This window comes from Aotus nancymaae, unplaced genomic scaffold (assembly GCF_030222135.1).
Source record: "Aotus nancymaae isolate 86718 unplaced genomic scaffold, 86718_ANA_hifiasm-v0.15.2.pri h1tg000003l, whole genome shotgun sequence".
Classification (NCBI taxonomy): Eukaryota; Metazoa; Chordata; class Mammalia; order Primates; family Aotidae; genus Aotus; species Aotus nancymaae.
The window spans coordinates 2,313,559-2,326,978 of record NW_026988414.1 but is presented as its reverse complement, the minus strand read 5'-3'; the positions used below and the strand labels follow the sequence as shown (position 1 = coordinate 2,326,978).

Here is a 13,420-nt window from a genome sequence, read left to right as displayed (position 1 = left end):
GCCTCAGCCCACGGCAGGGGTACAGCCCCATCTTTCTGCTGCAGGCTGGGCTGCAGGGACCAAAGGACCAGGGAGAAAGGTCTTTGTCTTCTGATCGGAAGCTGGCTGCACAAAAGCAATCATGTTAAGGGGGATAAACATTTATTGAGCAATTACTATGTCCTTGGCATTGAGCTACACTCAACTCCTCATACCAATTTGGTGTGTCCTTGAGCAAGCTGCTGTCCCACACCCTCCCAGGGGTGAGGGCCTCCTTTAGGACGAAGGGGTGACACGAGGCTGGTGGCCTCCCACTGTGGCGTCTCCTGGCCCCACTCACCCATGGTTCAGAGAGCTGGGACTGGGCATGTGACGGACCCCCCACCCCCTGAGCCTGGGAGCGGAGGTTGCAGTGAGGTAGAAGAGGGAGGAGACCCCATGAAGAGGGGTTCCTAGCCTTGGCTGGCCAAGCCTCCCAGCAGGCAGTTTCACACTTGTCGCCCAGGCTGGAGTGCAATAGCACAATCTCAGCTCACTGCAACCTCCGCCTCCCGGGTTCAAATGATTCTCTTGCCTCGGCCCCCTGAGTAGCTGAGACTACAGGCACACGCCACCACGCCCAGCTAATTTTTTGTGTGTTTTTAGTAGAGATGATGGGGTTTCACCACGTTGACCAGGCTGGTCTCGAACTCCTGACCTCAAGTGATCCACCCGCCTTGGCCTCCCAAAGTGCTGGGATTACAGGCGTGAGCCACCACGCCCGGCCAACAGACAGCAATTTCAATCCCAGATGTACGACCTTGGGCAAGACACTCTCACAGCTTCAGCCTCCCTGTGTGTAAAATGGTGCAGTAGGTGGCTCACGCCTGTAATCCCAGCACTTTGGGAGGCCAAGGCGGGTGGATCACCTGAGGTCAGGAGTTCGAGACCAGCCTGGCCAACATGGTGAAACCCCATCTGTACTAAAAACACAAAAAAAATTAGCCAGGCATGGTGGTGCACGCCTGTAATCCCAGTTGCTTAGGAGGCTGAGGTAGGAGAATTGCTTGAACCCAGGAGGCAGAGGTTGCAGTGAGCCAAGATTGTGCCACTGCACTCCAGCCTGGGGGACAGAGTGAGACTCCGTCTCAAAAAAATAATAATAAAATAAAACGGCGCAGTGCCTCCAGGGTGTATGCGGGGGACGGTGGGGAGCCACATGTGGAGGGCTTGGCACCACTCCTGGCCCAGCAGGCTCTGGCTGAATGCGTCACATCACAGCTGCCTTGCCACGGCCCTGGGCAGAACTGACGTGGGACGCAGTGGGGACTCCAGCCAGTGCTGGGGGCGGTCTGGGCTGGCCGGGGTGGGGGCAAATGCCTCTGCGTGAGGGTTCTGGCTCCGTGAGTGGGGCTGTTTCTTTGGACGCCCGCTTGGCGAGGCGAAGTCTGCAAAACGGTTTTCATTTAAACACCCCCAGGTTTGAATTGCTCCGAAACTTCCCGAAAATGTCTCCTTTCTTGGCTGAAATGCCTCCTTCATTGAGGTGTGTGCGCATGGGGGGGTTTGGAAATCACCCCTGCAATGACTGGCTTTCCAGAAGCTTCCATCCCTGCTCTCAGGCTATTTATTGCTCACCACCCGGTTTTCAGCACACGGGCTCTTGTTTCGGTTTAAGGTTTCTTCTTCATCGAGGGCGTGGGGGTGGAGAAACCTTTGCAGGCACCAGAGGTTCTCATCCATCTTCACCTTGGCTTGAGGAGTGAAGAGTGAAACAGTCCCGGCTCGCACCAGGCCACTGAGGGCTCCCTCCCCACTGCCCCCACCCAGCCCCCGCCTGGTCCCCTGTGTTTGCAAGTTATTTCCCAAACGGGGAAATTTCTGAACATAACCTCTTAGTCATCCCTCTAAACCAGGGTTTCTCAACCTCAGTGCTATTGACATTTTGGACAAGATAATTCGTTGACGTGGGGTCCTGTCCTGTGTATTGAAAGATATTTAGCAAGGCCAAGCATGGTGGTTCACACCCATAATCCCAGTACTTTGGGAGGCTGAGGCAGGAGGATGGTTTGAGGTCAGGAGTTTAAGACCAGTCATGGCAACATAGTAAGACCTCATTTCTACACACACATGCGCGCGCACACACACACACACACACACAATTAGCTGGGTGTGGTGGCAGGCACCTGTAGTTTCAGCTACTTGGGAGGCTGAGGTGGGGGAATTGCTTGAGCCCAGGAGGTCAAGGCTGCAGGGTGTTACGATTGTGCCACTGGACTCCAGCTTGGGTGACAGAGTGAGACCCTGTCTCAAAAAATAAAAGATATTGCCGGGAACCGTGGCTCACGCCTGTAATCCCAGCACTCTGGGAGACCAAGGCAGGCAGATCACGAGGTCACAAGATGGAGATCATCCTGGCAACATGGTGAAACCCCATTTCCACTAAAATACAAAAAAATGCCGGGTGTGGTGGCGGGTGCCTGTAGTCCCAGCTACTCGGGAGGCTGAGGCAGGAGAATGGCTTGAGCCCGGGAGGCAGAGGTTGCAGTGAGCCAAGATCGCCCGCTGCACTCCAGCCTGGCAACAGAGAGTGACTCTGTCTCAAAAAAAATAAATTAAATAAATTTAAAAATAAAAGATATTTAGCAGCATTCCTGGCCTCTGCCATTACATCCTAGTTAGACCCCTTCCCTAGCCCCGATGATCAAAAATATCTCGTGGGTCAAAATTGCCCTGGGTTGAGAAGCAGTGGTCCAAACCCAGCTCCAAGGTCATCTTTTTCCTGGATGCCTCCCTGATTCCTGCCTGACAACCCTACATACACACACACACACACACACACACACACACACACACACACACGAACACTCATTTACAGTCTCATGGAACAATTTAACCTTACATCAGATCAGTTGGTTGCTCAAGAGTCAGTAAACCCTCCTAAACTGGGAGCTGATTAAAAGCAGATACTGAGCGGTGCCCATCCCTGGACCTGGCACGTTCTAGAAACTTCGTAACAGTTAACTGAACAAATGCCCAGGTCTGTGGAAAGAACGTCAGGTGTAAAACGGGAACACGTAACTGGGGAGACAAAAATACAAAGGTATGGACCAAAATCCAAGGCCCTTCTGTTGGCCGGACTCTAGGCAAAGCCCATCGCCCCAAACCCGGCCAGCGGAACACAAAATAAGAGCAGGCCTATGGGGGAATTTGGCCACATCTAGCACTCACTCATTGGCCAAGAAATTCCACTTCTAGGAATCTGTCCTAAATATGCACCGGCAGAAATAGAAAATCATATTTGCATGAGGTCATGCATTGTGGCATTCTTTCTAGTTTCAAGAGATCGGAAATACTCTAAATGCCCATCAATAGGGCTCTGGTTGAATAAACACGCAGAGTTGCACAGCCGACTGCTATGCAGCTGTGAAAAGGACACGAAGGGCTGTGGTGTGCTGGATGGGGGAATACCTGGGAAATATCATTACATGGGGCAGCCAGGCGTGGTGGCTCACGCCTGTAATCCCAGCACTGTGGGAGTCGGACAGACGGGCGGATCACAAGGTCAGGAGTTCAAGGCCAGCCTGGCCAATATGGTGAAACCCCGTCTCTACTAAAAATACGAAAGTTACCTGGGCGTGGTGGCGTGCGCCTGTAATCCCAGCTACTCTGGAGGCTGACGCAGGAGAATCGCTTGAACCTGGGGGGCGGAGGTTGTGGTGAGTGGAGATCATGCCATTGCACTCCAGCCTGGACAACTGAGCAAGACTCCATCTCAAAAACAAAATCATTAGGTGGGGGAAAAAAGAGAACAGTACATGCCGTGCTTTTATTTTTCTTCTTTTTTTTGAGACAGAGTTTCTCTCTGTTGCCCAGGCTGAAGTGTAGTGGTACAATATCAGCTCACAGTAACCTCCGCCCCCCAGGTTCAAGTGATTCTCCTGCCTCCGCCTCCAGAGTAGCTAGGACTACAGGCGCTCACCACCACACCCAGCTCATTTTTTGTACTTTTAGTAGAGACGGCGTTTCACCATATTGACCAGGCTGGTCTAGAACTCCTGACCTCAGCCTCCGGAGTAGCTGGGATTGCAGGTGCCTGCCACCATTCCTGGCTAACTTTTGTATTTTTAGTAGAGATGGGGTTCGCCATGTTGCTCAGGCTGGTCTCAAACTTCTGACCTCAGATGATCCACCTGCCTCGGACTCCGAAAGTGCTGGGATTACAAGCGTGAGCCACCACACCCAGCCACTATGCTTTCTTTTGATAGAAGAAAGGGGGAAAATTTTACACATATTTTGTTATATTTGCAAAAGGCAATGCTAGAGGGATAAAGCAAAAGCTAACTTTTAAAACGGTTCCTGAAGGTGAGGGAGAGAGAACAAAAGGGAAAATGCATTTTGGAAAAACAATAGCAATAAAGATGGTTAGGTCTGTTTCACTGAGATGGAAAGGTAGCCAGAATATTATTAAATAAAAACAGGCAAGCTGAAGACCCAGCGTGTGCTTGTCAATTTCTTATTTTATTTTTAAAGTTTATTTATTATTATTATTTTTTGAGATATAGTCTTGCTCTGTCACCCAGTCTGGAGTGCAGTGGCATGATCTCAGCTCACTGGAACTTCCACCTTCCAGGTTTAAGCGATTCTTGTGCGTCAGCCTCCAGAGTAGCTGGGATTTCAGATCCTTGCGACCACACCTGGCTAATTTCTCTCTCTCTCTCTCTTTTTTTTTTTTTTTTTTTTTTTTTAGTAGAGATGGGGTTTCACCATGTTGGTCAGGCTGGTCTCGAAATCCTGGCCTCAAGTGATCCATCTGCCTCGGTGTCTCAAAGTGATGGGATTACAGGTGTGGGCCACCGTGCCGGGCCATTTTTTAAACTTGTATTTGTAATCTTAGAAAATGTGGGGAGTGTGGCCAGGCGTGGTGGCTCACGCCTGTAATCCCAGCACTTTGAGAGGCAGAGGTGGGCGGATCACTTGAGGTCAGGAGTTCGAGACCAGCCTGACCATCATGGTGAAACCCCATCTCTTAAGATAATAATAATAATAATTTTTTTTTAAATTAAAGAATACAAAAATTAGCCAGGCGTTGTGGTGGGCACCTGTAATCCCAGCTACTTGAGAGGCTGAGGCATGAGAATCACTTGAACCCAGGAGGCAGAGGTTGCAGTCAGCTAAGATCGTGCCATGGTACTCCAGCCTTGGGGACAGAACAAGACCCAGCCTCAAAAAAAAAAAAGTGAAAATGTGGGGAGTGGGATAGGGGAGAGGAGAGTGTTTTGTTTTACTTTATACCCATCTGTATGGTTTGAATCTGTTACTCTGACAAGCAGTGTGATTACTTGGTTATTAAAATACACATTTTTAATGAGAAAATCAGATACACAGGGAACTGCTGAACCAGCAGCACTGGTTAATTCTAAGTGCTGGAGAGAAGGGGGTTCCATATGGACCCAGGCAATCAGGGAGGGCCCCCTGGAGGAGTGGGCATCCTAGAGGATGAAGGGTCAGAGGTTTTGCCCCTGGATAAAATTTAAATGAGGAAATAGTAGCTGGACGCCCCCCACCCCATCCTCCAAGGGGACAGGCTGGGCCCAGGGGTTGCAGTCCCATGGCCTCCCCAGGGTTCTTTCTGCTGGGCCCTCCTTACTAGAGCTGCCAGTTCTGTACCAAAGGCCAGCACCACCCCTGGTCAGGGCCCCTGCTGGGATCCTCCACCACCGCTGCTGGGCCTTGGCTGGGCGCCCCCCCTCACTCCCTCTGGCTGATTGGAGAACTCCCGAGCATCCTGCAAACCCCTTGCAAGCTCCACCTCTCCTGATCGGCCTCCCCAACCAGCTCCTCATTCCCACCAGCGCTGAGCATCCCCCCGTGCCCTGGCCCACACCTGGCCCGCACCTGGCCCTGAGCCACCCCACGGTCCCCCATCTTATTTGGGGCCTGCCTCCCCTGCTGATGAATCTGTCTCTCCCAGCCCCCAGCACAGCCTCTGGCTCAGTAGATCCTCTGGAAAGGAAGGCCATGCCCAACAGCTGCCTGATTGGCTAAACAGGAGAGGATGAGGACTCTGGTGCCAGACGGGTGGGTTCAGATCCCTCCCCCACCAATGACTTCACTGGGCCCTTGAACTTGGGCCGGGGACCGTAGCCTCTCTGACTCTTCCTCCCTTGGAGTGATGAGGATCGCGACATCTGTGTTTAGGGCTCCTGGGAGCTTCCTGGAATCAGTGGGTCCTGAGCCTTGACTCCCACTGCTCATAACATATTAATTATTAGCAGTAGTACAGGTCAGCACAGATGCCCATGCAGAATGCGCCATGCCACACAGCCTGAGCCAGGTGCTGGGGTCACTCAGGTGTCTCCTGGCCCCTCCTTGAGCAGCTCATTTGTCCCTGGTGGAGGGGACACCTGTCCCCAGGGCTCTTGTCGTGGTCTCATCTCAGCTGGCTCAGGCTGGGGTCTCCACAAGGCAGGGGGCATGGCTACTTGTGTTCACTACATCTCCCCTGAGTGTAGCACTGGGCCTGCCACATAGTAGGTGCTCAGTAAATATGTGTTGAAGAATGAATGGATGGGTGGATGCCCCAAGGAAGGAGTGAGGGAGTGAATTTAAGGAACGCATTCCTGCCGGCAGGGCTGGTCCATCCGAGGCACCAAAGCGCTCAGAGCAAATTGCGGAGCTGGGGGCTAACCGCGACGGTGGCCACTGGCCGCCCTGCTGACCTTCCGGCCCCTCTGCAGGTGAGTGTCCCAGCCCGGGGCGCGGCAGCGCCGCCAAGCGGAAGAAGAAGCAGCGGCGGAACCGCACCACGTTCAACAGCAGCCAGCTACAGGCGCTAGAGCGCGTGTTCGAGCGCACGCACTACCCTGACGCCTTCGTGCGCGAGGAGCTCGCCCGGCGCGTCAACCTCAGCGAGGCTCGCGTCCAGGTGAGCACTCCGTCCCGAGCTGCCCGTGGGAGCCTGCACCTGTGAGCGCGCAGCCACCGTTCACCCGGGATCACACAATTGCCCAGGAGGAGTGTTTAAGAGCAGAGCAGGAGCATCTGAGGCCAGGAGGACTGGGGTTCAAATCCCAGTCCTGCCACTTACCGATCATGTGACCTTGAGCAAGTTACTTAAGCTGTCTGTGCTGCAGGCACCTGCCTCCCTGGAAAATGAGTATCACGTAGGTCTTTGTTGTAGGAATCCTTCGAGAATTAAAGTTTTCATAAAGCAGCCAGGCACAGTGGCTCACGCCTGTAATCCCAACACTTTGGGAGGCCAAGGCGGGTGGATCACTTGAGGTCAGGAGTTCAAGACCAGACTGGCAAACATGATGAAACCCTGTCTCTACTAGTAATATTAAAATTATCTGGGTGTGGTGGCGTGCGCCTGTAGTTCCAGCTATTCAGGAGGCTGAGACAGGAGAGTTGCTTGAACCTGGGAGGCAGAGGTTGCAGTGTCACCCCCATTTTACTGAAAAAACAGGTTCAGAGAGGTAACGCTGCCAGCCCAGGGCTGGCGGCAGAGCAGGCACACACTCAGATCCAAAAGGACTTGGGTCCCCCCCGCCCATGCTGCACCCTGCTCACCCTCCCACCCACAGGTTTGGTTTCAGAACCGCCGCGCCAAGTTCCGCCGGAATGAAAGGGCCATGCTGGCCAGCCGCTCCGCCTCGCTTCTCAAGTCCTACAGCCAGGAGGCTGCCATCGAGCAGCCCGTGGCTCCCCGGCCCACCGCCCTGAGTCCAGATTATCTCTCCTGGACAGCCTCGTCTCCCTACAGGTGAGAGCGGGAACACCTTTAGGTCGGGAGCTAGGAGCTGGAGAAATCCCAGAGAGCCTTTTCCTGCCCAGACTCCTCTGAGGGTCTGGAGAGAGTTTGAGTGGTGTCCATGCGCCCCTGGGATCTGGGGTACACCACGTGATGTGTGGCGAGTGTGCCCATGAGTGGGTGTTCACGAGCACCCTCATGCGCATGTTGTAGGAGTTTGCATGTGTGTGTCAGTGCACGTGTGTCCACACATGACCGTGAGTGTGCATGCACGTGCCTGTGTGTGCAAAGGAGTGTGCAAGCCTGCGTGTCTGTGGGGATTTGAGCGTGTGCGTGAGTGCATGCGGGGAGAAAACAGGCCCCTCTGGAGGGGAGCCAAGTACAGGCATTGCCCTGAGGGAGGAGAGAAACTGCAGGAAGGTTCCTAGGCTGGTACTGGGGCCCCAGTGCCCTGTGTCCACCTCCAGGTGAGAAGCTGAGGCTGGGAGGCTGAGGAAATGGTCTCCCTGGCCTGTGGGCATGGCTGGGGCCCAGAGCCCAGTTCTGGGGCAGTTTTGTCTGGATAGAAGCTGGAAAGACTCTTAGCACTCACCACCCTCCTGACCTCCCTCCCGGTCCGTCCTTACCTGGGGCAGGAAAACCAAGGGGCACCCGTAATTTTTTTTTTTTTTTTTTTGAGACTGAGTCTAGCACTGTCACCCATGCTGGAGTGCAGTGGTGCAATCTCAACTCACTGCAACCTCCGCCTCCCAGGCTCAAGCAATTCTCCTGCTTCAGCCTCCCGAGTACCTGGGATTACAGGCGCCCACCACGACGCCTGGCTACTTGTTTGTATTTTTAGTAGAGACAGGGTTTCACCATGTTGGTCAGGCTGGTCTCAGGTGATCCGTCTGCCTCCAAAGTGCTGGGATTACAGGCATAAACCACCACGCTCAACCCCAAGGGGCATCCTGAAATCCAGGTGCCTGTTCATTCTACCTCCATCCTGCTGTGAGCCAAACCCAGAGCAGGCACGGGGTGCCAACAGGACGGAGGCCCCACTCTCAGGAAGCTCATGGTCCACAGGGGGGCTCCTGTGTCCCAGAACCGAGCTGGGGGCCTTCTGACTCCTTCCCAAACCCTACTTCAAACCACCTCCAATCCTGGGTGAAGATTTCCCAGGAGAGCAAGCTAAGGCGGGGTGGGGGCTGGCAGAACCAGAGGCTGGAGTGGAGGACTGACAGACAGCCAGAAGCACCCATGTGTCCTTGTGTCTCCTGTCGTCCCCAGCACAGTGCCACCCTACAGCCCGGGGAGCTCAGGCCCCGCCACCCCGGGGGTCAGCATGGCCAACAGCATTGCCAGCCTCCGTCTCAAGGCCAAGGAGTTCAGCCTGCACCACAGCCAGGTGCCCACGGTGAACTGACGTCCAGTCCCACCGGGGCCCGGCCGCCTCCCTGGGTGGACAGCGACAGAAAAGAGGGCAGACGCCCAGGAAGTGACCTTCTCCTGGATGGGCTCTCCCGGCCCGTCTCTCCAGCCTGGACTCCTGAGGCTGCGAGGCTGTCAAGGTCCCCGCAGCCGGGCCCAGCCCCTCTGTCCTCAGCCGCCAGAGACTGCACCCCACAACCCTTGGAGGGGTTGGGCCGGAAGGTGGAGGAAGAGCCTGCCAAGGACCTCATTTAGTTTGTGTATTAAAACCAAAAAGCTTTTGTCTTTAAGAAATAAAACCATTTTTTTTAAGCCCCAAAAGTTTGCAGGAAGATGGGTAAGGGCTGCAAACAAGGCTGGCTGCTGAGGCGAGAGCTGGGACCCCACGGGCTGGACGGCCTCCCCGGACCCTTTTCTGGCCTGCAGCAGGCACGAGACTGCACCAGGCCTGGCTCTGCCCAGCAGCCGGGGTAGACCCACTGCCCTCCTGTCTGTGCCGTTCCTGGGAGTGAAGTCCTCGGTCACCCTGCAGGGTCCCCAGGGGTGGGGGTGGTGGTGGATAAGGAGGACAGAAACCCTCCCTGGACCCCATCTCCCACCTTGAGCCCCAAGGGGACACCCAGGTGTTTGGGCAGAGGCTTGCTCTGTGACCCTGGGCAGGGAGCATCTCCCCATCCTCTCCAGGGGCAGGATGGGTGAACGTGGATTCCTAAGCTGGCCAAAGGGTGTGTGGATGGATGTGAGGAAACTCAGCCCCTTGCTTCTGGGCACACAGGAAGCATGGGATCTCTCTGGCCATTTGACCATGGAGGGGCTGGGAAAATGGCCCAGAAAACTGGGGTGCAGACTGGAGGTCCCGGCCAGGCCCCCAGGACAGTGGTGTGCTCCGTGACAGCTGAGGCCAGCAGAAGACCCTTTCCCAAGTCCCTCACCCCACCCATTTGCAGCTAGGAACTGGGGCTGCCACCAGCCAAGGATATCACTTAGGAGGGGTCTGCAGAAAACAGGGTGAGGGATGGCCTGAGACCAGCCCCTCAACCTGTCCCCATGCCCCTCCTTCTGATGGGCATGCTCACGCAGGAAGCCAGGAGTGCCTTTCTGCTCAAAGTAGCCCCAGGCCAGCGCTGGGGAGGCAGGACAACACTCCCCCACTCCAGGGGCAGCAGTGGGGGACAACCCTGGCCCTTGGGGTGGTGGGTGGCGAGTGGCACAGCAAGGAATCCCAGAGTCAATGACCTGGGCTGATTCTCCCTTGTCCCGCCCCGACCATGCATCAATGTGCCCCCAAAGCACCAGCTATGGGGCTCCACGCATGAATAGCCTTGCACGGGGACGCCCCACTTTATTTATTTATTTAGTTAGTTAGTTAGTTTTTTTGAGAGGGAGTCTTGCTCTGTCGCCCAGACTAGGGTGCAGAGGCACAATCTCAGCTCACTGCAACCTCTGCCTCCTGGGTTCAAGCGATTCTCCTGCCTCAGTCTCCTGAGTAGCTGGGATTACAGGCGCGCACCACCACACCTGGCTAATTTTTTTGTATTTTTAGTAGAGACTGGGTTTTGCCATGTTGGCCAGGCTGGTCTTGAACTCCTGACCTCAGATGATTCACCTGCCTCGGCCTCCCAAAGTGCTGGGATTGCAGGCATCAGCCACTGTGCCTGGCCCTCACTTTAGTTAGAAGGTACAGCAGCTACACTTGTGAGTGAACCGAGGAATGTCTCCCACCTGCCCCTGGTACCCCCTGAATACTCCTCTCCATCCTCCATCCGGATTTCCACCGCAGGACCTCGTTCTTGCGGGTTGAGCACTGGCCCTTTCAGATGTGCAAACAGACCTGGGGAAGAGTGACCACCTGGTCGCCATGTGACTTCTTCCTTCGGTGGCTGGACAGCTTCCTCCCTGGCCGCAGCAGGGACTCTGACCAGCAGGAGAGCCTGGGGCACCGGTGGGCGCTGCGGGGAAGGGGAGGAGGATTCTACTGAGGTCTCCAGCTGCTCAGGCCCACCCCACTGTGCGGGCCAGGCCTGTGCCCTGGGGAGGAGGGAGAGGCAGATTTGTGTTTTCTGGCTCAGTTTGGCCTCTGCCTCAGGTAAGTGCTTTCTGGGCTTCCATTTGCCATTCTTTTTTTTTTTTTTTTCCTTGATACGGAGTCTAGCTCTGTGGCCCAGGCTGGAATGCAGTGGCATGATCTTGGCTCACTGCAACCTCCACCTCTCAGGTTCCGGTTCAAGCGATTCTCCTGCCTCAGTCTCCCGAGTGGCTGGAATTAACAGCCATGCGCCACCATGCCCAGCTAATTTATTTTTATTTTTATTTTTTTAGTAGAGACGGGGTTTCACCATGTTGACCAGGCTGGTTTTGAACTCTTGACCTCATGATCCACCCACCTTGGCCTCTCAAAGTGCTGAGATTACAGGCGTGAGCCACCTTGCCCGGCCCCATTTGCCATTCTTGCACTGAAAAAATACTATGAAACACAAAATCCCTGGCCACAGAGGCTGCACCATGCTACGAGGAAGCAAAGCTAAAGGAATAATCACAGCACCACTGAGGCTATGAGCGGGCGCTGCAGGGGCCCAGGGTGCACAGACGGGGCCCTCAAACCTCATTTAAGGCATCCTGGCAGGCTTCCTGGAGGAGGTATGCCTGGGAGGAAGAAGAGTACACTAAGGCCGGGTGCGGTGGCTCAAGCCTGTAATCCCAGCACTTTGGGAGGCCGAGGCGGGTGGATCACGAGGTCAAGAGATCGAGACCATCCTGGTCAACATGGTGAAACCCCGTCTCTACTAATACAAAAAATTAGCTGGGCATGGTGGCGCGTGCCTGTAATCCCAGCTACTCAGGAGGCTGAGGCAGGAGAATTGCCTGAACCCAGGAGGCAGAGGTTGCGGTGAGCCGAGATCGCGCCATTGCACTCCAGCCTGGGTAACGAGCGAAACTCCGTCTCAAAAGAAAAAAAAAAAGAGTACACTAGATGAAGAGGGGAGAGGCGACAGTCTTTCTGGCTGAGGGGACGGTGTGTGTGTGCAGCGCTGGGCAGTGGCGCGATCTTAGTTCACTGCAACCTCCACCTCCTAGGTTCAAGCAATTTTCCTACCTAACCTCCTGAGTAGCTGGGATTACAGGAGGCTGCCACCACGCCCAGTTAATTTTTGCATTTTTAGTAGAGAGCAGGTTTCACCATGTTGGGCAGGCTGGTCTCGAACTCCTGACCTCAGGCGATCCACCCGCCTCGCCCTCCCAAAGTGCTGGGATTACAGGCGTGAGCCAACGTGCCCGGCCATACCTTTCTACTTTTCAACCCAAAGGGAGGGCACCCTGAAGAATGGCTAGGCTGAAGCTGCCTGTGCAGTGATGGGGTCACACCAGGTGGAGGCCTGGGAGGTCGGTCCCAGGAAGGCCGGCTTCAGAAAAAGCGGGAGCCCTTCCCACGGAGGCGCTGGCCCTGCCGTTGGACCATGAGGATGTCAATGACACTTCCTCCCTGTGCTCTGGAGAAAACAAACTGCCTTAATCGTTCACACATGCTGCTCGGAGAAGCTGAGGGAGGGGTCGAGGCGGCCCTCCCTGTAAAAGAGGAAACATTCAAACACTGCTGTCGCTATTGTAGCCCTAATTGCAGGGCTGTGTGGGCACATTCCTGGGCACCCATCCCAGGATATCGTTTTTGCATGAGGATGAGGTACCCAAGGTCTTGCCCCAGGCTGGAGAACTTGCTGCCTTTGCTCATTTGGCCAAGCGAGCTTGAGCCTGGGAGAGGGCATTGTGGTGTCTGCCTTTTTTTTTTTTTTTTTTTTTTTAATGAAATAAAAGAACTTGAGAGAGAAAGGGAGTGGGAGGGAGAGAGAGAGATTGAAGGAAAGACAATCAGCTCTTGCAAAAACCCAAACCAGAGAAATAAAGACTAGAGTTTCTGGTCCTGTGACCCTGGACAAGGCACTTCTCTGGGACTTGGTTTCCTACTCTGTAAAATGGGAGTGATTACAGAACCCCCGGAACAGTGTTGTTCCCATCCAGAGGCCGGGTGCGGTGGCTCATGCCTGTAATCCCAGCCCTTTGGGAGGCCGAGGCAGGCAGATCACGAGGTCAGGAGTTTGAGACCGTCCTGGCCAACATGGTAAAACCCCGGCTCTACTAAAAATACAAAAATTAGCCAGGTGTGATGGTGGGCACCTTTTGTAATCCCAGCTACTTGGGAGGCTGAGGCAAGAGAATCACCTGAACCTGGGAGTCGGAGGTTGCAGTGAGCAGAGATCGAGCCACTGCACTCCAGGCTGGTGACAGAGCGAGACTCCGTCTCAA

At 54.8% G+C, this 13,420-nt stretch overlaps 1 protein-coding gene across 1 annotated transcript in view; it reads left to right on the top strand.

Annotated features, from left to right (window-relative positions):
* The window catches only part of PRRX2 (paired related homeobox 2), a 57,189-nt gene extending 47,747 nt beyond the window's left edge, over positions 1-9,442 (top strand). The window contains exons 2-4 of the mRNA XM_064377190.1: positions 6,699-6,886; positions 7,545-7,723; positions 8,981-9,442. Coding sequence (XP_064233260.1) covers positions 6,699-6,886; positions 7,545-7,723; positions 8,981-9,116 — 503 coding nt within the window. The 3' untranslated portion in view covers positions 9,117-9,442. The remainder of the gene's footprint in view (positions 1-6,698; positions 6,887-7,544; positions 7,724-8,980) is intronic.
* The last annotated feature ends 3,978 nt before the right edge of the window (positions 9,443-13,420 follow it).